Source organism: Dromaius novaehollandiae, chromosome 2, assembly GCF_036370855.1.
Source record: "Dromaius novaehollandiae isolate bDroNov1 chromosome 2, bDroNov1.hap1, whole genome shotgun sequence".
NCBI lineage: Eukaryota > Metazoa > Chordata > Aves > Casuariiformes > Dromaiidae > Dromaius > Dromaius novaehollandiae.
In genome coordinates this window covers 63191258-63216798 of record NC_088099.1, presented here as the reverse complement: position 1 = coordinate 63216798, position 25541 = coordinate 63191258, and the positions used below count along the sequence as shown (strand labels likewise).

The window sequence follows — 25541 nt, the reverse complement described above, 5'->3', positions numbered from 1 at the left end:
AGTGCTTGGTAATCATTTCCCATTTATTTATTTATTGATATAACATCTGGGAGTGGCAGCTGTGACATTAGGAAGAATACTTTGTAATGGTGAGGGTGACAAAGCATTGCAACAGATTGCCTAGGGCAGCTGTGAAACTTTCATCACTTGGGGATTTCAAGAACTGCTTAGGTATTCCTTTTTCTAAAATGACATAGGTGTAGTGACATGTTTTGAGGTTTGGAGATAGACTGAGCAAACTCCTGAAGCCCCTGCTTGCCCTATTTTCTATGATTTTTCAGGTTGGTGGACAGGACTCCCTATGAAACAAAGGGACATTTAAGTACAACCTAATCAGGCCAGGGAAGAGGAAAGACTATTTTATGCTGAGGTCAGCAATGCTGTGCAGGCTGACAAACAATATGGGTGATTTTTTAAAATTAGATTTTGTTATTATGTGTTTGGCTGGTGCTCAGATGCTATTGTTTTTTCCCCAGTGGCCCTGATAGAAAGAGTGTGGATTTAAGGAGAATGGGTGAAAACAGACTAGTGCAGGAATAATGACTCCTGAGTCACTACCAAACTATATGCTGTAAATGGTGGTACTTATTTGGAGTCCCTCAAATAGCTTCAGAGCACACTTGCACTTGTGGCACATACTGTGGCATGACCACACTCTGATATATGTAGTCATAGTCTCTTGAAGCTCCCTCCGGAAAACTAAAAGCAAATTTTACCCTCAAGCCAGGTGGGCAGACAACAGCCATGGGATGAACCAGCAAAGAGAGCGAGTCTGCCATACCTTTTTTGTCCCTCGATTCAATGAACATGGAAAAGATGGACAATGGTTGAGCTCAGTGAAAATAAAACCAAAGCAACTCAAGCTTCAGAGCCTAAGACTGGACTAATCAGAAAAGGATTCAGCCCAATATCTTGCAAACGGTGATCCAGCTGGCTAGTGGGAAGTCAGGTAGAGGGTCCCCTGCCTCTGCTGCCTCTGTAGTGCTAGAGCAGGTCAAAAGACCTACCACATAGTAATTCAGCTGTTTGGCAACAGCTTCTGTCTACCTCTTGTACGTGACACTATCTGAAATGATACAACTGTAATAGTAGTATCTTGTGCTTTACATGGGGTCTGAATTTGAGCCAACAAGTCAAAATGTGAAAGGCTTTGTAAATAACTGCTTTCAAATTCCCTAGAGCACAGAAGAGAGATGCTAAAGCTGGTAACCCGCCGTGAAAGGAAGTCTGATAATACCACTTTTAAATGCATTAGTTTCAGTCTTCTTTATAGCCTGGGATGAAGTAGCTAGTTTTCCAAGACAGGCAATGATGGAAAATCCTGAGCTTTTATTATGTCTATTAATCATACCAGAGAGAGAGCAAGGAAAAGGTAGCAAAAGATCCACATGCTGGCAGGAAATAGTGAAGCTATGTTTCATTTTATATCCTTGTCTTTATTCAGTGATAACAGCAGAGATAATGCTTCTCCCTAGCACCCAAGTCACCGGCTGATGCATAACTGAGGGCAGTGCACACTGAAGCCTTCTCAGGGTTATCTGTCTCCCGTTCATTCTTTATGTTGGTCCAAAGTTGTGGACCATGTTTGAACCTTTGGCTTTTCCTGGAAGCTCAAAAGATGCAGCTTAGAAATGTAATAATCAGGTCTTTGTGGGACCTCCAGGCTGAATTACAGCAATCTTCATATGAATGCTTGCATCTCAAAATAAAGTACTTCAGTTAGGCATGAATGGCTTTGTACATCACTTTCCCAAATGCAGCTGGCACCTCCATCTTTAGCTGATAAGACTGGCTCTGCCTGCAAAGCTGGATTTCACTCGGGACCACAATTTCCCAGAGCCTCCAGGCAACTCGGCCTGGATATTCCTATAAATCTCCTGGGAATAACTGCCTCTGTCTGCAGCTCTGATTCTCAAGGGACATGAAGCAGTCACCACTGGAGGGGAGAGCTCATCAACTTGTAAGATAAAGGTAACTGTGAACCTTACACCCCCAAAATTAAAGTAACATTCACTGTATCACTCTTGCTTTCCCACAGCTAAAACTATGGTTGGCAAAAAAGAGGAAAAGAAGAACTGAGTCAAAGAATGTGTGAGAGAGAGAAAGGATGGGAAAGGGAGAAGGGGAAAAAAGTGAAGAAATGAATAAAATCTCAAACATAAAAATAAATATCTATTTAATTTTCTTGCCTATTGAGAAAGTTGCCTATTGGGAAGGTAAAGCAGAGAGCTCAGGCTGTTGGTGAAGCATTTTCAAAGTCTTTACTTTACTCAAAGTCCTTTACTTTACTCAGAGGTGACATATTTGCAATCCCTGAATATGTGGTCGCCTCTTCAGATGACATGCTCCATCAATGCCCTTTGAAGCCCTTAGTGTGGCTGATCAGCAGTGACAGCACGCTACCTGCATGAAAATGCCAGAGGATCTAGTATTGCAAAAGGATTTATAATGTCCCTTTTTTATATTCTAAAGAAAGAAAGAAAGAAAAGGCAAAATTCATAAACACCTGAGTTTTTATTTTTTGAGGGAAGGCAGTTCTTATGAATGCTCTTGGTATGTGTAAGGAAGGGGAATAACGCTCACCTGCCTCAGCTATTTACTTCTTCTCAGCTGTGGCTTATGCTGGAGGTTTCCATAGGAGGTAATTTCCTCAAAGTGAGTCACTTGCTCTCTGGTCACCCTGCTTGGATATAAAATAACAAGCTGCTGGCAAAGAAAGCTTTTGCCAGTACCTGATGGTTACTATATGCTTCAAAGTGCAGAAGCTGACATTGCTTATTATTGCTTTCTTCTTTAACTAATGTAAGTGAAAATATATATATTTCTTTCCATCTTTGCAAAAAGCCATTCACTTTGGTAAAGCTACGTGCATTGTCTTCTTTCCCATGCTGCCTTTTCTAGCTAGGAGCAACCAGGTCTGCCATCAGCAGAGTGGTTTTGATGGAAAACCAAAGCAGGAGGACTCCAGGGATACTGGCTCAGGTAAGAGTGCTCCTTGCACCGCGCTGCAAAGCCCTAGATGGACATAAGCCTGTGTCACTGTTGTGCAACAGCAGAGCAATGGGATGTGCTATGGCAGGCCTAGCATCTAGAACTGAGACAGCTGAGCTGAAATAGAACAAATTTTTTTTTTTTTTTTTTTAAACCTGAGTGCCTGTGGAGGTAAACCTACTAGGTGTACAGAGTGCATAATGAACAGTTTTCCCTGAAAAGCTTTGGGGGTTAATACAAGCGCTGTTGGACTGGCAGCGGATTGTCCCTGGAATAACATCCTTCCTTTTCCTAGTCGCCTGTTTGCTCTAAACACCCGAATCACACTGTTTGCTCTGCACCTCCAGAAAGGCTTTGCAAACTGCAGTGTTGGGTGGAAGTGACAGGGCAGGATGTTTGCTTTGTGGGAAGACACCCTGTGTACACAGTCCATCGTCACCATTCAGCTTTCAAAACAGGGGCGACGTGGCGGGAGAGCTGCCCAGGAAAGGTCTGGCTGTTCTCATCCTCATCTGTCCCAGCTCAGTGACGGCAGGCGAGGAGCTGGACAAATGTGACCCAGGCAGCCGTGCTGAGTGACTAGCACAGCAGGCGAGGTGGCAGGGCTCTGCCGGGGCCATGAAACAAAGAGCTGGCGTTTCCCCGCTCACAAACTTTCCCTCTCTTTGAAATCAGAGCCTTCGTTCACTTATAGTTAGTGGCTTTGCTTTATTTTATCGTATCTCATGCTCAGCTGTGCTTCAGCTTCATTTCAGTCAATGTTACCAAAGTTACTGAATTAACTCCAGGTCAATACATAAAAGTAGGGACAATTCTGGCCCAGTAAGTTTAGAAAAGCAGGCTCTGCTTTGAAACAGCGCTCCAGTGTAATCTCATTTTCTTAGTCAGTCAGCTGCGTGGCAGGCACGGTTGCACTTAGTAGCAAAAATGTTTTATTGTGTTTTCACTTCTCAGTACCCTAGAGCCATGCTGGCCGTGGCAGAGTTGCCAGGAGCCTCTTCCGCAGCAGGTCACCAATGTGGTGGCAGCTGCAGGGGGAGCGCCTGACCTCCTTCACATAGGAGCAAGGCTTGGGAGAAACTCAAACGGGGAAACCATTGATCCTGCAGGGCAGCTGCTGTGCTACCCCGCTCAAAGGGGGCAACAGGGCTGTTGAAATGGGTCCTTTCTTGGTAAGGTTTGAGTACATGCGCTAAGAAGTCACAGAAACAAGGAGTGAGAGATGCTGACCTGTTGGTAGAGCAAAGCTGGGCTTATTGTGCTTACTTTCCCATAGGACTTTCATGAGGGATAATATGTGGAAATGCTAGGCTTTGAGTTAATGAGTATTCTTGTTTTGTTTTATCCTTTTGGTTAAGAGACAGAAATAAGCAATAATAAAAAAATGACTTCTCTGAAGTACATCAAATTAGAATTATCAACATGTTTTTAATTTATTATACTTGGAATTTAGGGTCAGATGATCTCAGTAGATGTATAGTGATTCATTTAGTAGCTTGGGGGATCACTTTGGAAAAAAGAAGCAGGAAGCAGAAACGTAGCTGTTATCTCCCTGTTAAGAAGACTAAAGCCAAAAGTCTGCAAAACACAGGATCAAATTTAAACTCTAGGTCTCATACTAATGGCTATGAGACAGCAAAATCAGTGATCTCTCCAGCATTAACCCAGGAAGTGCTACAGGACTGGCATGTCAAAAGACTTGTGTTATTGAGAAATCTGAATATAGGCTTATGTTGTAAATTTTAAGCTTTCAGGTCTGATAATCTTGGCCTGAGCTTGGAAGCTGTATAAATCTCACCCCTCTGTCTTGAGGACGTTTATAAAGATATCCTTAACGCCTGATTTCCTGCATTTACATTAGGAGAAACAGCAAGGACTGCAATTAGCCTCTTAGAGCCTGCACCTTCTGAACCCTTAAAATTACCTGAATAGTTCAGCTGCCTCCACAGGTGTTTGTCTCCTAGATTTTTCATTTCCTGAAATTGTTTTTCCTGTTGAGATGGATGGGGTGCCCAGCAGATGACATCCATCTTCCCCCATGCCCCAGCCCAGGTGCAGCACAGGGAAACTTGGGGAGCCAGTGGGGCTGCTCAGCAGAAGGCAGCAGGAGGGAGAAGGCTCTGCTTCTGGGGTCTGTTAATTACTGAAGTACTTGCTAACAGGCTCGGCTCCTTTGCTGACTGTCGCTACGCGCAGCTCATGTGGGCTGTGTAGGCTACTCGCTGCTGGAAGCATGTTGAAATTCAGTAAGCCTGCATACAAAATGCCCACCTAGTGCAGAATAATGGCTAATTGGCCCAGCTTCGGTAATGTTGCACAGAAAATAGGGAGTGGCATACTTTAAATGTCAGGGTCCCTGTGCTGTGCTGAACTTGTCACTTCTGCTGAACCAGGGTGCACAGTGAGCTTGGCAGCTTCTTCTGTTTCGGCACAGTTTCTGTGTTAGCTTGGTGTTTTCGGAAGTTGATGGGGGGAAAGGCAGATTTTTGCGAGTTGTGTTGGGGATGGATATATTCAGAAACAATCTTTTTTCCCTTCCTCTTTCTAAAATGAGTCTTTCTCTCATGTAAAAAGAGAGATGGGAACTAGCAGCTCTTGCCCCTGGGGTCTGTTGTGAGGGAGAGTTACAGTGCTGCAAGCGGCTGTTGGGGGTTAAGCCCCGGCTCCTGGAGTCCCGTGGTCAGCTGCTGAAAGCATGAACTGCTTCTGTTGCAGAGGAAGAGAGGAGGGAAAAAATCTCAGTCCTTATAGCTACACGAGGAATGTTTCAAGCTTACCAACAGGAGGTAAAGAGAAGGGATTTTGTTGCTAAAACACTGTGACTTTCTAATTAGTTTCCCGATGTGTGAGGGACCTGAGCCATGGTGTTTGAACACTGACGACCAGCAATACCATAATCAGATAAAATATTGAAATAACTGACCTGAAAAGGCAAGCATAGCTGTGGATGCTCCAAAATTTGGAGATGACAGTGTGTGGTTTTCATGGAGACCAGTACTTGTATACAGGAATCTCTGAATCAGTTTCTCTCCATAAGTGTGAAAAAAGATCATCATCTCTGTAGGAAAACCAACATTTTCCATGGTCTTTGTACTACAAAGTGGTTGCTTACAAACAGGTTTTGGGTTTTTTTTTCCTTCTTTGCTTACATACTATTACCTTGCTTAGTTGGGAGCATGAATGACCCAAAGGCAAAGAACTTCCAATTTGCAGTCCAGACTCTGAAACTTAACTTTTCCTCTTTTCCTGAGCATTTCCTGATAGATTTAACCAGCTCTTTTATGGTTAGAATAAAACTAGTATGGATACCATGAGAATGTGTATTAGCATGTAAAGGAAACTTTATCTGTATTACAGAAGTGATGTAAGAGTCCAGTTATGACCTTGGACCCCATGAGACACATATGAACTAACATGTAGCTGCCTCAGTTTCCTTCCAGTTAATAATACAGCTGAGAATAATATTTAGTTCTGTGAAAGATTTGCTGTGAAAGTTGCTCCTAGAGTGTATTGAAGATAAACCTTCATGCACTAGTAATTATTTGCTTGCAGGTAAGGGCCCTGTATTGCAGATTACCCCAGGAAAAAGGGGGGCAAAAATAATCTTGTAAGGACTGAGGTATGCCAGCTACTTTGTTTTTTGTTAATGAAACATGCATTTTTTAACCTTAATTAAATCAACATATTTTTAAAAAAATAACAAAAATTGATCATAACAGCCTACACCTCATTCTGAGAACGACCTATTCCTGCAAGCCAGTCTGCACTGTAACACTGTGAAGAGCAATCTTTTTTTTTTTTTTTTGGTACTTGTGAGCTCATTATCTGTCCTCTTTAAGGAGTATTTAATATCTTTATGCTGTAATTGCACAGCACCAGGCAAACCCCCAAATTTATAAATAGCTAGCAGTTAATACAAACTGTGCTTGAAAGATGCATCAATGAGATGTGCAAGTCTGAAAGCAGGTATAAGTATTTCACAAGCTGAGAGCAGCGGAGACCTAGCTTTCTTTGCAATATCATACCATGCTTCGAACAACTTTTTTTTATTATTATTATGCAGCAGCTTTTCTTTAAAGTGTGTCCAACATCATCAGGCGAAGGGAAGAGAGAGATTCCAGGTCGGAGCTGTAGCCGTAACTCCCGGGAGAGGCGGCGGGGCTCGGAGGCTCCTTGGAGCGAGGCCGCCCACTGATGTGTTTATACGGAGCGCCACACAATGGAGCCGTGCTCTCCGGCTGAGGCCCCCGGCAGCCCCCACAAGGCAACCAGGAATAGGTTACCATGGAGCCCTATTAGACTATATCATGGTATTTTTCCCTTCAAAAGGACATGAAATATTTCAACTTGCGTAGAGGTTTAACTGAGTGGAACGGAGCCCCACGGCTGCTTTGCTGGAGGAGAGCAGTGTGTTAAGACACGCGGTGGGGGAAGGCGAGTTTGGGAGCTGAGCTGAACCTGGGCGTTGCATGGAGCAAAGCAGCCTTGGTCTCTGCGTGCAACAGGCACATCTGTGATCCTCGTCACCCTGGCTGTCAGCCGGGTGGCTTATTGTTAATGAGTCATGCTGCAGCTTGATCCACGTGTTTATTTTTAGGGACGAATAGTTTTCTGCTATCTCCTACCGTTTTCCTTCCACTGTTTGCTTTGATTTTGCAGGTTTGATTGCTTTCAGATCGCCCTGTCATGAGGGTAACTTCTTCCAGAAATGCCTGTTATGCCCTCTGTGCATCACATTACATTTCATGTGGCACTTCCTTTTGACACCATGTCAAAATGACCTTTATTTCTCCATCCTGGGGACTGAAGCGAAGGGGAGGTTTAAAACCACACACCTCTTACCTGGTGATGAGCCTGTGGCTTTTTTGTCTGTGTTACTGTATTCCTCCCACCCTCCCAAGCCTGACTTGCATTGCAAAATGTTGGGCCTGGGAGCATTCAAACGTGTGTGATGTGAGCTGGTCAGCCGAGTCTCTCTGCCTTTGGAATAACACCCCCTTCCCGCCCAGGACATGCTCTGTCCTGGCATGGACAGTGCTAAGAGATATTCAGCTATCTGCGCCGATGCTCAGTTATCTGTGCTGCTTGCACAGGCCTCTCTTCGCAACACTGTGCCTGTGCCCGATCCACAGTGCTGACTGTGCTGGAGGCTGTTTGGCAGCTTAAGGACACTACATGCAAACAGGCCTGTCTTTTTCTTTTTTTCTTTTCTTTTCTTTTCTTCCTCTTAAAAATGTCTTCTCTTTCTAATCTGCATTTGTTAGCAGAAAGGTCTGGTTTCATGTTAACAGATAATTGCCTAAACATTACGTTCCTGCCTGGATGGGGCACAAAGCTACTCCTGGATATTTGGGGGCTGTGGGAAGAGACCCACGGTCTGTGAAGGGCAAATCATAGGGCAAGTGGAGCAGCAGGGAAGCACGCCAAGGGCTGGAAAGCAACAGTGGCCGAAAGAGGCCTACTGGGGGGCAAGGCTCCAAACCAGAAGATCTGAAGCTGTCCCCAGGCCATTTCCTCCTTACAACAAGCTGTGTAGCAGACGTGCATTCCTGTCTTGGCAGGAAACACACCTTTCCCTTGCTCTTTTCCATGGACACCGCATGAGCATTCAATTAAGTACTCTGTCGAGGTGAAGTGTGATGCCAGGGAGATGCAGTTGGTATTTCAAAGAGCAAGTTGGGTTCACAGGAATCCAAAGGAGAGAAGTAAGGAGGGGATGCTCAGTTAATTTCAAACATGCGTTTCCTGATGCATGTGTTTTTAATTCACATCAGTATCCCAACCCTTTCCCCTGTATTAAGGAATCGTAACTTTACATGTAGTTACAGAGCAAAAGAACAGGGTTCTAGGGTAGGGATTTTATCTTACAAAAATGTATTAGCAATGAAATTAATATCAGGCCTATGTGGTAGAACTGGGTCTGCCACAAAATAGCAGCATCCCTGAAAGTTGTTACATTGTTAAGACAGCAAGAAAAGGACCCCTATACCATAGTCTGCCTCTCAGGGCAGCATAGTTCTCACAGGCCGATGAATGTGATAGTGATTTCCTTGTCTTCCTTTCCTCTTTTTCTTTATGAAGAAGAGAAAAATTTAAATGTGTTAAAGACAATGTCCCATTCTCAAATGAATTCCCTCAGGCAGCACTGGAGTGGGATGGTATTTTTGGTTCAAGGATTTTGTCATTCTCCAGCTTACAGTTGTCTTGCAGCCTGTCTGTATATTCTTATTTTCCTGCAAAATGTTGCTTACCTGTATGCAGAGATGCCTTTTGACCTTGGTGCAAGCCCTACAATGCTATCTAGGAAGTATACCTCAATCCTTCCCTGAGATTTCTAGGAACAGCAGCCCCATTTTTTCCACAATGATAGATACCTTCCCCCAGCAACGTGCAGTGAAGTCTGCAGGCACATGACTGCAGAGCGTGAAGTGGACAACAGGCTGGGACAAACCTGAATTGCCCGCAGCACCTGTCTCTCCCAGGCCTTTGAAACCCACCAGAGTCACCATGGTCAACATTCACTGTAGGGTTTGCATATACAAGGTCTGAGGACACCTCATCAGCCTCCCTGACTTTAATATTATACCTTAGAGCCACCACGTGCAACTCACAGAAGCATGGAGTGCAAATTCCTGATATAGACACAGGCCTCCAGTCCTTGGAAGAAATGTCTAAATTTTCATTGTGGTTCAACGTTAAAACCCCTCTGAGAGGAACAGGCTAATTCATCGAAAGCCTAGCTAAATGGGCAAAGATCCTTTTCCAAATCTGGCTGTGCTGGCGAAGGATATTACACCCGAGAGCAAGCCATCGTTGTTTTCCTGCCAGACCTGTGGGCAAAGCTGCTAGTGTGGGAGCACTCAAACCATATGTTTTCACCAAGATACCATACATGCAAAGTTTTAGTTATTTAAGTTGTTCCAGCTAACATGGCTTATTTTGAAATGAACAGCTCAGCTAGCCAAACCAAGGGCGGTATCCTTTGGCAGATGCGTGATGGTAAGTCACGGCAGGGGAGCAGAAGCATCTTCCTCCAGGACCTGCTGTGCGCAGGGACTCTGCTCATCTGCAGCCTGAGTAAATGGATTATGTACAGAGAAGCAAAGGGTTTGGATAAAAATGGTATCTTATGGCAGCTAAACCAGCAACTTGTAGCAGAGCAGTAGCCTCAGTTGTGCTGTGCTTGTGCTACAATCCATGAGTGCCGGCAGCAACTGGGAGTGCTGTGTCCTGCGCATGTGCATCATCCTCCCATAGCAGCTGTTGGGCTTCATCCCTTCAGAAAAAGGAGAATGGGAAAGAGTTGAAAACAATGCCTGCTTCTCTGTCTGCCTACACCTAAGGTTGAATTATAGAACTAGAGAACTACTTACTATAGTGTTTTGTATTTTTTTAATTAAAATTTTCTTTTAGTTTAGTAAGTTTAATGGTGAACAGCAAAAAAGTGTCAGAGAGATTCATCCCAAGACCAAGATTATTTTAAATTACTTAATGTATTATAGCGCATAAAGCCTTCATATACTTTGCCATGAAACTGAACGAACTATAAGTCATGGCAGAAAAGCTAAGCATATTCTTAAGTATGTTCAGGATGACATGCATTACATACAGCCAATCACAACAATTTCACAGACAGGGTAAAAAATCTGGACATTTTTCAGAAGGAAAGAAAAAATGTATACCAGATATTTTTAGCCATCTCTGTATTTTTCTATTGCTCTGGATTTGGGGGTCTGGATTTTTCTTATAGTCTATAAATACAGAGCTTTGTCAACATGTGCTAATTATTGTACTAATATTATCAATTAGTATATTAGTTACTAGTAAGCTGTAAGTCCACTAGGTACAAGGTTAATTCACTGATTCTACTTGTAGAAGCAGAATGACACAATTACACTTTCTCTCTTACATTTTGCCCAAAAGGTGGAGCCAATGACTCTCTGCAGTCTCAGATTGTGGTGCAGTAGCCATGTCCCCGAGGTAGCAAGGGGACTCGGGCTGCCTTGTGGGCGAGATGCAGCCTCAGTACGCTGACTTGTTTGGGCTTTGTCTGGCAAGTGGTGGAAGATCTGCTTTCCAACATGCGTACAATTACGTGGTTTGTCTCCTTAGTGGGCTAAATCAGGTCTGATCCTTAAAATGCATCTGCGTGCCATGCAAAACTGTGTAACTAAATACCACGGATAGACAGTCTGAGTTGTGCTGTCTGTAGCAGAAAGTTGAGTGAAGTAAAACAACATGGATTGTAGTTAATTACATATGTTTATATGTTAAATTAGCTAAGAATCATACTAATCTTTATTTCCTCTTGTATTCTGCACCTTAGCTGAGTCACCTTCGCCTACCTGCAGGGAAAAACTTAATCTTCTGAGTAATTAACTAATGATGGCATGATCTTAAAATAAACTCAGGGCTAATCTAGACTTGAACATGGGAAGAAACAGAGATTAAGACTTTGGCATGTTAGCCCTTTAACTAAATTACTTCTGTCTGAAAACCTCCTTCTACATGGATTTTAAAGACACATCCTCTGATGTGATAAAACACCAGTCGTGCTTAATAGCCCTCAGTCCTTTCCCCATCCTGCTCAGCAGGCTGGGACCAGCCCATGGGGCGCCTGGCACGTGTGTGCTATTGCAACGGTCAAGCCGGCGCGAGGCCCCGTGGGATGTGCGCCATCCCACCAGCCCTGCACCGAGGCTGGGAATGCCTGGCAAGGACTGGGCACCTGCATTTTGGTATATTTGGGGACTGTAAGAAGCCTCGAAAAACAGCTGTTGGGGAGGGAAGGCAGTTAGCACAGGTCCTGTACTGAAAGCCAGGTAGTAAAGCAGTTGTTCTAGTTGTGGTGGATATTAGTAGAAAAACATTCCTATCAAGCAGAATAACATAGGAACAAGGAGTAGCTATTTACACCTAATAATATATTATTGCATCAATACTATCAGTGTGACATAAGAACAGTAAAGAGTATTGTAGAATACTTTACAAATTACGTATTTCCTTCCCTGTCCCTCAATTTGTTCCAATACGCTTAGGGAAGGTACTTCATTTATGTTTATTTGGTCATCTACTCCTATCTAGATAGCTTCATTTTTAAAAGTGTTAGAGGTGTCATTTGAAATCCCTTTGTTTCCATCTTTTCAAAAAAAGGTGGGAAGTGCAGATTAAAGAAATGCCCTACCCTTACTGAACTTTCCCTCTTAGCATTTCCCGCCTGGAAGCTCTCCCTTCAATAAATAAGAAAACAAATTTTTGAACGTGATGCAGGTTATTCAACCAATCTGAGGAGAAGTGAAAGGGTGTGAGAGAGAAGAGCAGCTGTAAAGAAAGCAACCTTGTGGGGTATAGCCAGCATACTCCAATTAGGGTGAAAAGAGGCAGTTTTATAGACTCTAGACATCACTGAAGGAAAGAAACAATCTCCCAGATAGATGCTATGTCTGAACTGGCACCTTATATTCAAACTCCAAAATGCCTTGCATCCACACAGGCAAGTTTCTTTCTCACTTAAAGCTTGAATCCAGGAGCACGGGGCTCATGTACACACCTGAGTCCACACACATGAAAAAAGGTAGGCAGGACTCCAGGCTTGACCAGGAACATGTCTTAACTTGGAAGAAGAATGCTAACATTCAGACTACAGAACCAAACTTTCCAGCAGTGTTTTTTAATCCCTTTTCTACCTTGTCCCCTGTAACAAATGAATCAATATGCAATCATGCTTCTGAAACTTTTTCTCCAATTACACTTTATCTCTAGTTTTACTTCTATTTAGAACTCTTTCACCTTATTTTTATTTTTTTTACCTATTTAGCATAACATGGAAAAAAATTAAAGGCCGTCCAGTTCTGTTACTCTGATGGAGTGGTTTCCCTTCCTTCTCCTTACAGTAGTCTGGAAGTTTGGTGAGAGTGAGTATAGGGAAGCAGGCATGTACTGGCTATATAAATCTCTGCCAGATGTGTAGGGTACTCTCTAATATGTCTGTATCTGGCAGTCTGAGTGATCCCCAAGAAAGAAGACTCTGAAATTACTGCATTGCGAGTAATACATGGAAGCATGCATTTTATATAAATAAGCAAAAGACCTCAGAACTAATGCTTGAAACAGAAAATTGATAGCGTATGATAGCCGTGGAGAATTTTTCCTGGTTTTTGGCAGTGACAGAGCATACCAGCTTGAAATAAGACCGTGCATATTAGCTATGAACACAATTGTTGCTAGTGCTAGAAAATGACCTCCTAAATGGATGTGGACAAGCTTTTCATGTAACTAACTTTGTGTGGGAGAGCTAAACTTAGCAGTCACAAAATTGAAATGAGAATCATGGAAACAATATGGCATCTCTATGCTGTTGCATACAGACACCTGAAACAACCTGAATTTCAGTGAGAAAATTGTGGAAACAGACAAATTTGGAAAGGTGGAAATTGCTAGGACACTTTTCAGGAGTCTGCAGCGAGAATCTCAGTTTGTTCCCCTGGAGGCAAAGAGGGCCTTTTGCCAAGGGGAGCAGCATAGATTTCTATAAATGCGTAACTTTTCTGTGTCCCTACTTCACACAAAATAAGCAAACAGTTGTCTGAAAATCCACACACGCCAAAATAGTTTGTAAAAAGGAAGGTGTTACATACCTCATGGAAACACATATCAAATTAAAACAATTAATGATTATTTTATATATATATATGGCATTTAATACCAATTAAAATAGTAATTATGCAAAATTAAAGGCTCAGTTGCACTTTGAAGACAAATCTAGGAAATAGTACCCCATGCATGCTTGAAATTCACAAATTTTGTGTTCAAAATCTGACTGCCAATTTTGGATGTGTTCCTGTATGAAGGTATGAGGCTGAACTGAAATCATGGACCTCAACACTTTTTGCATTCTGTGCTGTAAATATTTGAATCTGAATCTGCCATAAGGGGGTATTGAGCATGCAGACTTGCACAGAGAAAAGAGTTTAAAAAATATTTCTGTGCTTTTGGAGACTTAGCAACCAACCCCTTTCATAACATATTTCTGTCTGTTTTGACTGCTTTTTCCTGCATCTGTTCCAGCCTGCGGCCTGTCTTGTGATTCCACGGCTGGGTGGGAATGAATTAAGCCTGTCAATATCCTTTTGACCTCTTCATATTCAGGAGGTTCACCTTGCATAGCTATTTTTTCCCCTCTGCCTTCGCCTCTCACCGCAGCACCTCTCCAGAGGGCGGAGCAGCCACATGACTGACTGCTCCTCCCAGGGCAGCGTCCCCCTGCCAGCAGCAGATGGCAATTTCTAGCAGGCAAAGAGTTGCTCTTGGTCATTTCTTTCCTCTGTTTATGCAGTTGTTTCCCTTCCCACTTGAGGGAGGAAAAGTCCCTTTTACCCCTTCCTTCTGTTTTCCTTTGGCGACATAGAGATGTGCCAGTGTGTTATCACACCAAGCATGCTGAGTTCAGATTGAGCATGTGGTAACACTGAGCATGTGCAGTGGTCCTGCGCCAGCCAGTAGAATACCTCACTTCTTTGCAGTAACACCAAGCAATAGAAGTTTTGTTGAGGAGTGATGCAAAATACCTCCTGTGTAACGCACGAGGATGAATGAGCTGGAGAACAGTACCCGTGTGTAACACCATACTGAACAGGGTGCTCCCTAACTCTGCCAAAACGAAGTGCAGAATAAAGGAGCATGTCATGAATTGTCTTTCCCAGGATTAGTGTTAGCTTCAGGGAGGTGCACATCTGATTAGTCTTGAGTGTACCCTCTTCTAGGGTTAGATGCCTCTACTGTCTATTCCTCATTTCTTGCTGTTGGAGGTATCTGGATTTGGTTGCTTCCTCTCCCTGGGGAAGCTGATTTTGCATCATGTTTCTAAAAGCCAGCTCTTAACTACCCAGTCCCTTTTTCAGAAGCCATTTCTGTAGGACAGTATTAACTATTTCTTGCAACAGTATAATGGTCAGTGCACACAGTCATAGGGCAAAGACTTGCACTCTGGTCTTCCTCAGTTTTTTCTTGATATAAAAATCACAGTATACAAAGAAGCAGGGACTGGATCCCAGGTCTATCCCCTCTCAGGCAATGTGGTGTTTTTAAGAAAAGTCTGCAGAGACCTTTCCCTGAAATCTAATAGGGTTTTAGCCTGATTTCAATAAAAACAGTCTGTGAGCTTTCAAAAGTCCCATCCAAAACTTGCATCTGGATATAGTCCAATAAAATGTGGTACATTGGTGTTTAATGTTTATTTACTGCCAGATGTGTCTACCCACTGCTTAATATAAGTACTAGGGGATTCATCCAAAAACTGTTACCACAAACCACTATATGCAACTATTGTGGGGATTTGTTTGAGTCAAGTATCATAATGATAATGAATCTGGAAGGACAAGTAAGATTTTTTTGCTTTGTTTATTTCGTTAGGCAGAATAAAATGGAATGTGTTTGCTTGGCAATGTTAACAGGAGAAAAATAACATCCCTATCAAAAAAAAAAAAAAAAAAAAAGCTGATATGACCTTAAGCTTATATGGTATGGGATGTTTCATCCACTAAAGAACGTAGATTAAATGTACTGTGTGTTTGCATTTAGTGCTTGTGATTCTCCAAATCACATTTGGGAAAGATAATAGATCAAAGCTTAGGGGAGAATACATGCAATGAACAGATAAACTAAAGGCTGTTCTACCTTGCTTCAGTTTGACTTACCAATGACTTACCAACATAAATGTAAATTACTTAAAATTAGAGTAGGAAATAGGGGGTGAGTGGGGGGACAGAACGGGATGGGACTTAATCCTTCTATCCTGTGCCACAAGGCAGAAAGGAGGGTGCGCTTTCCAAAATACTCCTTAAAGTAGCATCAACTTATTTTCTGCATTCTCTCTCTTCTTTAAATGTCCTTCATACAAAGTTCTCAGGTAGGATTTCATTCTTCATGCCCATTCCCTTCTCTGCCCCTGTGCTAGGTTCATCACTGTGTTTGGGAATTACTGCCAAACTGGAAATGCTGTTTCTGATGCACGAAGAACAGCTTGCTGGGAATAGTCTACAGTTTCTCTCCTCAGTTCGCGTTATAAAAACACCTGGGTAAAAATAAAAACAACCCTCTTACGATTTCTGACCTGGACTCCTTCTGGTGCTAACTGATGTTCTGGAGCTGAAAGCCCCAAGACAGCACACATCTGCCAGCTCCACAAGCTCTCAGACCCTCCCAGAGCATTGTTTAGACACATATTCTCACATTCTGCATCACCAACACAAACTTCAGTGAAATATAGGAAAAAACAGGCAATAGAAAAATATAACTGAATACTATGTAGGAGTATTTTTACGTAGGTTCAGAGGGGAAGATTTATAAAACATACAGAAATGACTCTTTCTTATAGCCACTTTTTTTTTTTTTGATAATTCTTTCATCTCTACTAATTCTTAATGCAGGCTTGTCTTCTTAAAGGGCTGCTTTTGCTCCTGTAGTCTTTTCTGTGATTGTCCCTTTACACATAACCAAACCCTGCAGAGACCTGTTTTGTAAGGGCTTGCTTCATGCTCTTCTTTTCCATGTAGTAGTCAATGCTATTACTAAAAAAGAGAGAGGTTATTACAGTTCCTTGTGTAAGGTTACTGCACCATGTGTATTCCTATTTCTGGTGTGGCTGCAACCTGGGCAGTTTCGGCTGTTTCCTGAGCAGTTTCTCTCCCTGTTGTTCCCAGAGTTTTGAACTTCCTGGTCCTAAGAGATTCTAGCTGCAAAGAAACTCGGTTGCTTTCCTTAACGTGTTTAACCTATATTGTGCGTTTGTCTGTTTGGTGTAGGAAAGAAAAGAGAATCTTGTGGTTTGGAGAAATGCATATGATTAGCATTCCCTGCACTTTGTCCCTACTGTGATTGCAGCAGCTGATGGTTTACATGTGCAAAGAGCACGTGTGGGTCTTTAGAGGTAATGTATCTGCTTTGGTGGAGAAAATACCACAGCCATCGTCTGTCTCCAGCAGTCAAGCACTGCAGCCTTTTACCTCAGACCTTGGGAAGGGGAGGCGGGTTGAGTTTCTCTCCCAACATAAATGTAAATTACTTAAAATTAGAGTAGGAAATAGGGGGTGAGTGGGGGGACAGAACGGGATGGGACTTAATCCTTCTATCCTGCGCCACAAGGCAGAAAGGAGGGTGCGCTTTCCAAAATACTCCTTAAAGTAGCATCAACTTATTTTCTGCATTTTCTCTCTTCTTTAAATGTCCTTCATACAAAGAAGCCATCTGAGGTCTCATTTTCTCTCCAGAGCTTTTAAAAGTCTTCAGGTGTTTAGAGTTTAATGGTTTCAGCTCTCCTGTAGCTCAGGAACTAATATAAAAATCATCTCTTCCTAGTTTGCTATGCAATATACATGGCTTTAGGGGTATTTGTCGCCTTGCCATGATAAATATTTTCAGGAAAAGGCCTTAAATCTTGTTCCACTGAAATAAAGCCTTGCTGTTATTTTCTGTGGAAGATAGATTTCTTTCACATACTGTAATATTTCTTCATTTTCTTTTCTGAGAAGTCAAAAAGCATGAAGTGTGTAAAAGTGGACTGAACTGTCTGTATGTTTAACCCAGCTTCAAAGAGCAAGCTTCTTGTCTTAATTGCTCAATTTTATATTTTGCTGCAACAAGAAATTTAGGTAATAAGCACTGTCCTAAAAATACAAAGCTTGTTTTATGTAGAAGGATCAGTTAAAATAGAATGAGTTTTTTAAAGCTATGCCATGCTTTTCTTTTAGCTGTATCTTTCAGCTCAGTCAAAACTGGAAGGTTATTTTTCCCTGGCTTTAGTTTTTACACCTTTTGCCCAATCTCCCCTTTGTAAGAAAAATTAGTTTTGTATTAAGCAGATGTCTGAGTCTGAAATTAAAAATGCAGGAAGCACAAACACATCCAAGTGCTAATATAAATATTTATGCTTGCTAAATGATGGCAAGCATGCTCATTTGAGGAATACAGTACACACTGAGGCAAACTGTTCTTTTGTAAATTATATGGCGCCTTATTCAAACTTGCTTTAGTGTGCTTCCTTGCAGGGCAACAGATTGTTCTGTATAGGAAATCACAGCAGAGCATGGACCCTTTACACCAGGTGGCCATATTTATAAAGGTAGTTAGGCACCTATTGGGATTTTAACAAGGGCCTAAATAAGCCGGGCACCAAACTCCAATGAAATCAATTCACTTGAGTGCTTTAGAAATTCTGGCTTCAAAGTCTGACAGCCTGAAATGCAGCATCTAAATTGCCTAAAGCTGAGGATTTTTCCAGCCTGCGCTGGTGGGAATGGGCTCGCAGTTCAGCCCTCAGAATTTTCTTTAGGTGGATGTTTTAGAGCAAATCTATTAAGTGATATCGGTAATCAGCTCGAGCATGAATAATGCTGATTACATGGGTAGCCTCCGCCTGACCCCCTTGTCTGTGAATGCTCTGAATGGAGCCATTTGATGTCTGTCCGACAAATACCACCTTCAGGTTGCCTGGTGTTAATTTAGAGAATGACCCTGCCGAGTCTCACTAATCCATCAGATTTATATGCTCAGGCACCACGGCAGCGGAGAATAGCACTCGGGGCTCTATTGGGAAGGGCTGCCCAGTGGTGAATCGAGACCACATTAACTACTTGCATGACCATTGATAGTAAAGTTCATGGCGCGCTGTCTCTCGTGGGCCTGAGAGGAACCGCAGCATCCACCTGTACTCTGAAAATGGCAGTGGCGCTTGCACGGTTCCTGGCAAGTTGTTTATTTGCAGCAGTACAGCCTAAGTGGAGCTAGGTGAGCGCTGCTAAGTTCGCAGTGAGTTCAAGGATTTTCTGCGAGGCAATGAAACGCTGCCGGGCAGAATGGTACAACCCAGATTTCTCAAGGAAAACTGCAAGGTTAGAGAAAGGTAAAGAAAAAGCAGCTTTTTCCTGCCGCTGCGCTAGCCTCTTCTGAGGAGTGACCTTGGTGTGGTGTTTACGCTGTTTGTCCCTGTGCACATGTACTGTGCTTTTAGCATGGCCACGCATTTTTTTCCTTTTTTTCTTTTTTTCTTTTGCTTCACGATTGCTGGCAGGATTCTGAAAAATGCAGCACTTTGTGCGGGATCACGTGTACCCGAAACCCAGCGCGCACATGCATGCATACCCAGCATATGTCGACCACGAAAACCACCGAACAACCTTCAGACTGTCACCCAAAAAAAGAAAAAAAAACCCAACCAACCAAACAAAAAAAAACAAGGGAGCTTTTAAAAATTCCTGCAGACCCTCACCAAAAATAACCAGGTAGCTTTTAAAAATTCGCAGCCTGGAAAGCAAGCACAGGCGGTCATTCCTTCTTTTTTTTTTCTTTTTTCTTTTTTTTCTTTCTTTTTCTTTTTTTTTTTTTTTCTTTTTTCGGTCATTCGGCAGCACACAGCCGGTCTGCAGAGGCTTGCTGAAAAGCAGCGCCGCCTCTGTCCCCCGCCGCGCCCCCTGCCCAGCTCCCCCAGCGCAGGGCGAGGGGGCGCGGGGCGCCCCGCCGGGGCGGGCCGGGGGCGGGCCGGGCCGGGCTGCCGGAGGGGAGGTGCGCGCCCCCCGGAGCGGAGCGGGGCGCTGCGCGGCGGAGCGGGCGGTGTGGCCTGCAGCCCCCCGGGCCGGTCTCCTGCCCACGCGCGGGGGTGCCCGCGCCCGGAGAAGATGCGGGGGGCGGGTTTCGGCTGCTGCCGGAGGAGCAGCAGCGAGCCCCCGCTGGAGTGCTCGCTGCCCCTGCTGGAGCCCAGCCCGAAACAGGTACGGGGGCGCGTCCTCCCCACGGCCCCGCGCGGCCGCTTCAGCCACGGGCCGTAGCCCCTTCCTCGGCCGCGTTTCACGTCGCGCCTCGGCCGCTCTCGCATGTCTGGCGGGGTGCCGGGGGGCTGCGGCAGCCCCGCGGCCGCTGAGTGGGGACAGTTAACTCGTCTGGTTTTCCTCAAGCCTGCGGAGGTATTCGGAGAGAGCAAGGGCTGTGCAGAGTGAGAGGGGGGCTCTGCTTTGCTTTCGGCTGGTAGCCCTTTCCTCAGGGACAGCGTGGCTTGTTGGCAGGGTTTTACTGAGAGAGTGATGCTGCAGCAGCCCTTTAAATCAAGATGCTCGGAGTAAGGGCTGCCTGCAGGCGGGTGAGTTTGCACTAGCAGATCAGCACGATAGTGTGCACAGTCCTAGCAGCAGCACTGCTCATCTTACCTCTAGCTGGAGCAGTATGGGGATACAGTGGATCTGCTTGTTTCTGTATTTTAGAGTACCATGCTTTACAACCCCTCTTGGAGTTTATTCCTTGCTTCAGCTATTACTAGTGTGAGATAGCAGCAAACTGATGCTGAAGGAAAAGCTAGCAACTGGAATCACATTACTGGAATACCTTCTGTATGTATCTCACTGTGTGTATTATATATATAGAGAGAGTGTGTGTGGTGTCTCTACAGATTTTTTTTACAATATTTATATCTCTGTATATAATGATGTTAGCATGGTCACGTGCACACTATGCTGTCTCAAACCACTGCTGCAGTTGTTGTGGTTGCCTGATACTCCATCTGTCAGTCACCTTGTGGAAAATAAAAACAGTTGTCACACTGCAGGGTTTTTTTGGTATGTTTCTTTGGTCTTTTTTAGGCGAAATAAAAATAGTTATTCTGTACAGTGTAGATTATTTTTTTCTCTCTCTCTTTTTTCCTTCTCAAAAGCTGGTGTCATTCACACTTTTGGTTGGATGCTTAGAAGTTTTATGGTTAAAAACATAGTAGAAATATTTTAAAGATATGATATGGCTTTTTTAGGAATACATAACTGCAGTGCATCAAATATGCTGATTTGTAGTAACACATCTTTACTCATATAATGCAATACTTTGCTCCGTTTCTGCTCTCCAAGCCTGCAAACTCCACTGTGGTTATAACTAATAATAGTTGTTGTAAGTAAATGAGTGAATACAACACAATATAGAATCATACTTGATTCATTTGGCTTTTGGGGAAATAACTATTTCTTAGTTAGAAATACTCCCAGGACCATCAGTGTCTGCAAGCGAAGGTTTGATTTTGTGCAGGTAGTCATATGATTACTACTTGCCTCACATGCAGGGATTTTGAAGGCAGAGTTCCCGGCGTGAGTGGATTTATGTCATCTATTGGATGCGCCACTCTAAAAGCTCACCCCACCCTGGGCTGAGCGGCACTTCGCCTAAGCCTGCCTCTGCCCGTCCTCACCCTGTGTGGTGGCGAGGCGAGAGGTGTAGCCTGGGCTGCACAAGCCGCGCACGCAGCCGACGCCGCGCAGCTCCAGGGACCGCGCCAGAGCACCCTGCGTGGCGCTGCGCCTGGCAGGAGAGGGCTCTCATGTCCCCTAAGGATAAAATGCAGGTGGGTGCCAGGCTTGTGAAATAAGCTCTTTGGAAATGTGTGGGTTTTTTTCTTTTCAGCTGTCTAACTTCACGGCTTAACTGATACGATTTTTGGAGTAGTTCATCAATCGTTTTGCTCTGTGTCTTTTCAGTCCCTAATGCAACAGGATCTTCATCCAAGACAGTGACTCCTCTATGCTGCACTGCTAGTTAAAATGATACCTCTCTAACGGCAAAAGGAAATGAAAGCTGTGGAATTACAGAGGTGGCTGATGATAATATCAGCTTATACTTACTCTAAAAATAATGATTAGATAATCACATCCCAGATAGTGTGCCATATACCTTATATGAAGCTAGACCTCTACCCTCTTTTTCTGTCAGATGGAAAAGGTGTGGGTTAAAAGTGTGTATTGAAAGTTCCCAAAAGAGCAAGTGGATAGCAAGTGTGTTTGTATCTTGACTCAGAGAGCCAATGTTAACAGTAACTCCTGTCTGCTCTATGCATCTGAGAGTTGATGGAGTTTTCCCCTTTGTTTCTGAAGGGGAAGTTTTCATTCTTTTTGCTATTTTGGCAAATGAAGTTTTAAGTTTCTTTTACTGTTCTGAGAAATGATGCTGCTAATATCATGTTGTGAGACATTTTGAAAGCATAATCAGTGTATTCCACTGTCTGCCATGTAGCTGGATTAAGGTTTTCCTTCTAAAGTCTTCTACGTTGCTGTTTATCAAAAAGAGGTATTTGAAATAAATATTATAGGTTGGAAAAAGGAATAATGAGAAATTAAATTTCCAGACTGAGTGATTTACCTATGGACTGTGGAAAGAACTCTCCTAGGTTTGTTCTTATTCGTTCACTCTCATGAGCAGTTAGACGTACTGCTAGCATTAGTCTTTGAGATTTGTTGAAAGAATAATCTTTTTGTGCCCTTAAACTAACCAGGATGCGGTTTGTAGCCAGTCTCATTCTAGTGATGAAATGCATAGATGTCTTCAAGGATTTTTCAGTGTGTCCAGACTTTTCTGTTTCCTTTCTTGGTCCCAAGCCCTTGATGTGCTGTTGCTTCTGCATGGAGAACGAAAGGATGCCCAGCTGATGCTTAATGTTTGAGCCTGAATTAGGTAGAGTGGCCTCCGGTGGCACAGACCCTGCTCCTGACTGTGACTCTTGGGAAACTTGTCTCATTAGAAACTAGCAAAATGTTGAAAATAGACCTTATTGTGGCATCCTTGTCATCTTTATATTTCTCTCAAATTCACACCAGAAATGTGAGGTTTAATTTCCTTCTGATTTATTTTTGCACAAGTTTGTAAATGAAAGAGAGGGGGGGAAAAGTCAGTTTAACACAATAACATAAGCTTTCATGTCTTTATCTTTCAGCAAAACCTGCTGTACAGTTCCACCTAGTGATGGAGAGCTGGTGTACCTGAGGGCCAAACTTTAGAGCTTGCAGTTACTTGGTTACAGCACTATTTCACTAGCAGAGAGGCAGTGCTAACTAGTATTGATGGTAATTCACTATTACTTGTCTCATTCATCACACCAACAGTCCTACCAAAGCCAATCTGCCATGTGAGGTTTGAGTATTAGGTTTCTTTATGTATTTATAAATCATATACATGCAGGTCATCATTTATAATAAGAAAATAAGCATAGAAAATTGGCCCATTGCAACCAAAATACCAAGCAATGATGTGTAACAGAGAGAATGGGAAAAGACCTTTTTTTTTTTCCTTGTTGTGGGCTGTGCTTATCTGGTGTCATTATTTTACAAAGTGATGGTGGGTTTCCTTCATTCATTTTTTAAATTATTATTTTAAGCAAAACCACATTAGTCCTCTTGCATGCTAGTGGAGAAACATGTTCTGAGACACTTCATTACTTCATGTAATAGCACTTGAATCAATGTTTCTCCCTTTCCGAGTGCTCATTCCCTAGTGGTAATGGGATGTAGGTAGGAGAAACTGGTATGATTAAAGATGCTTTGGGGGCATGATGCAACAGGAGATAAAAATGCAGATTCAAAGCAATGTAGGTTGTGTCTCCTTGGGGGAGATGTGGTGTCTCCCGGCAGCCCTCCCTGGACACTGGGCTGCCCCCACTGGAAGGCTAGTGAAGGGGTAAAGGGCACATTCTGTGCTGAAAAGTAGCCATTTAAAAATGGCACTTCCTGACTTCCCTGGTTCAAGGCTCTTTGTTTTAACAACAGTATTTTGCAGTAACTCCTTGACTCCTTTGGTTCTGCATGAGCAATGCAGTTAACACATGAGCTGGAGTCCATGAGATACTCTGGTATCTTTGCCACGATTGCTTCAGCTGGTAAATCCAGTGATGGCAACAGAGCTGAAGGCTTACTAACGGGACATAACCTGGGAGGGGAAATGCCACTTTTCACCATGATGCATTTGAGCAACACCTTTGGCTCTTGCCCCCAAGCCGAATTTGCAAGGCTGGGCATTAGGAAAGACAGTTCTTCAATTGCTGCAAGCTGTGCACATACAGGATGAAAGCACCGTTCCAGCTACAAGCATGAAATCATGAACACAAAATCCCACAGTTGTGGTGTTTACTTTTCTGAGTTCAGCCAGACTTTTAAGAAAGAGCTTCAGGTTGCAGCACAGACTATGCTGACTCTGAGGGAGCCTCCTGGGGCCCCTTTTCTTCAGGAAACTAGCAGTTCGCATTGGTGCAACTGTTACCATCCGGGTTTATTTATTTATTGTCTCTGCTTCCATTTGAGTTTAGGGCCAAGGATATGTTCGTAAAAATCAGAACTTATATGTAATATAATACACTATTATAAATACATATATTGGATCTGGCTCTCATATTGCAGGTTCCTGTGTAGTTACATCCTGTTGGGTTTTGTGTTAAAGTAGATTTATTATTTTAAATTTAACAAGCTTGTTATGAACCAGCCTAATGGGGATAATTCTTACTTTGCTGTGATGCCTGATTAAAGCCATAAAGAGAGGTCAGCAGGAGGCATGACTTATTTCAAACACGCCATTCATAAAGCCATAAATTGGTAAGTCTTTAAAAGTTCAGGTTTTCAAGCTGCAGTTAAGGAGATTTTAATACCAGGTTACTCTCCAGGGCAAAATTCCCTCTTTGCAAAAATCTCTCAGAAGAGTCTCCTCACAATAGGTCTGAAATGCAACTTGAGTAAGGCACTGGCTTTGCCCAGCCTTCCCCAACAGAGCTGAAATGTACCTGTTTAATTACAGCTGCTTGCCCATAAATAACAAAACTGCAATTGCTAATAATAAAGTCATAACTGGGAACTGCCAGAAGTTCAAAATGGACAATTATGTTACTAGTAAAACAACTGACACTGTCAATCACATAACATTTCATATGAAAGTCTTGTTCCCTCTTTATATTTTGGTGTAAATAAAACCAGTAATCCTTTCTCACTGTTGCACCTGTACTTACCTAAAATCTTTCCTATCTCCTTTAATTGACAGACCTCAAGTTTTTCAGTCTTGTCTCTTCCACTGTGGTGATCCCATCATGTTGATACCGTGATTGCTGGTGGTTTTCTTACAACCTCAGCTCCTTGAATCCAGTGGGGTTTATAAGACACTGCTAACTCTTTGAAAAAAAGGGTGTTTGTATTCTGTAAGGCTGTGGGAGAAAAGCATGAGCAACGTTAAAAAAACAGAAGAAAAGAGAATCTTTTTTGTAGAGAGAAGAAAAAGAAGTGATGGTAAGCTAGCACTTGGATTTCTTGTGGTTTTTTTTTTCAAGATTTAAGATGGGTAGTACTGTTTCCTCCTATTGACTCTCCCTATTTTCAAAGATATTAATGCTAGATTTGTTTCTTACTTCTGTTGTGTCTGCTTTTCAGATTTTACTGTTCCTTTGCTCAGTTCATGTGCAGTAACGGCATGTTCTGCACTGCTCAGCACTGAAGGTACAGAAAGAACAAGTAAGAATTACCAGGAAAAACAGAAATATGGGGTATTATTCAACTGAACATCTGAAGTAACTCTTGAGAACATCAATGTCGATACAACAGAGTGTATCGAAGTTAATGCTTATGGTGATCAGTGACAATGTTGGAAGGGCATGGCTGAAAGTAAATGTTAACCAAATGAGTCTTAAGGAGCATTATGAAAGTGAAAAATGGCCAAGTTGGAGGAAAAGAAATGAATGAATGCAGGATAATCTTTTTGTGCAAGGGATTTTGTATTGC

The 25541-nt window shown here is 43.0% G+C and overlaps 1 protein-coding gene across 10 annotated transcripts in view; it reads left to right on the top strand.

Annotated features, from left to right (window-relative positions):
• The window catches only part of TNS3 (tensin 3), a 319894-nt gene that overhangs the window by 343 nt on the left and 294010 nt on the right, over positions 1-25541 (top strand). For 5 of the 10 annotated variants that reach the window (XM_064506659.1, XM_064506661.1, XM_064506658.1 and 2 more), the window contains exon 1: positions 19604-19754. In XM_064506659.1, the coding sequence (XP_064362729.1) occupies positions 19662-19754 (93 nt within the window). In that variant the 5' untranslated portion in view covers positions 19604-19661. Of the gene's footprint in view, positions 1-1756; positions 1972-2901; positions 2983-19603; positions 19755-21283; positions 21362-25541 lie in introns of those variants that run through there. The other 5 variants (XM_064506663.1, XM_064506662.1, XM_026123583.2 and 2 more) reach the window with 5 other exon arrangements.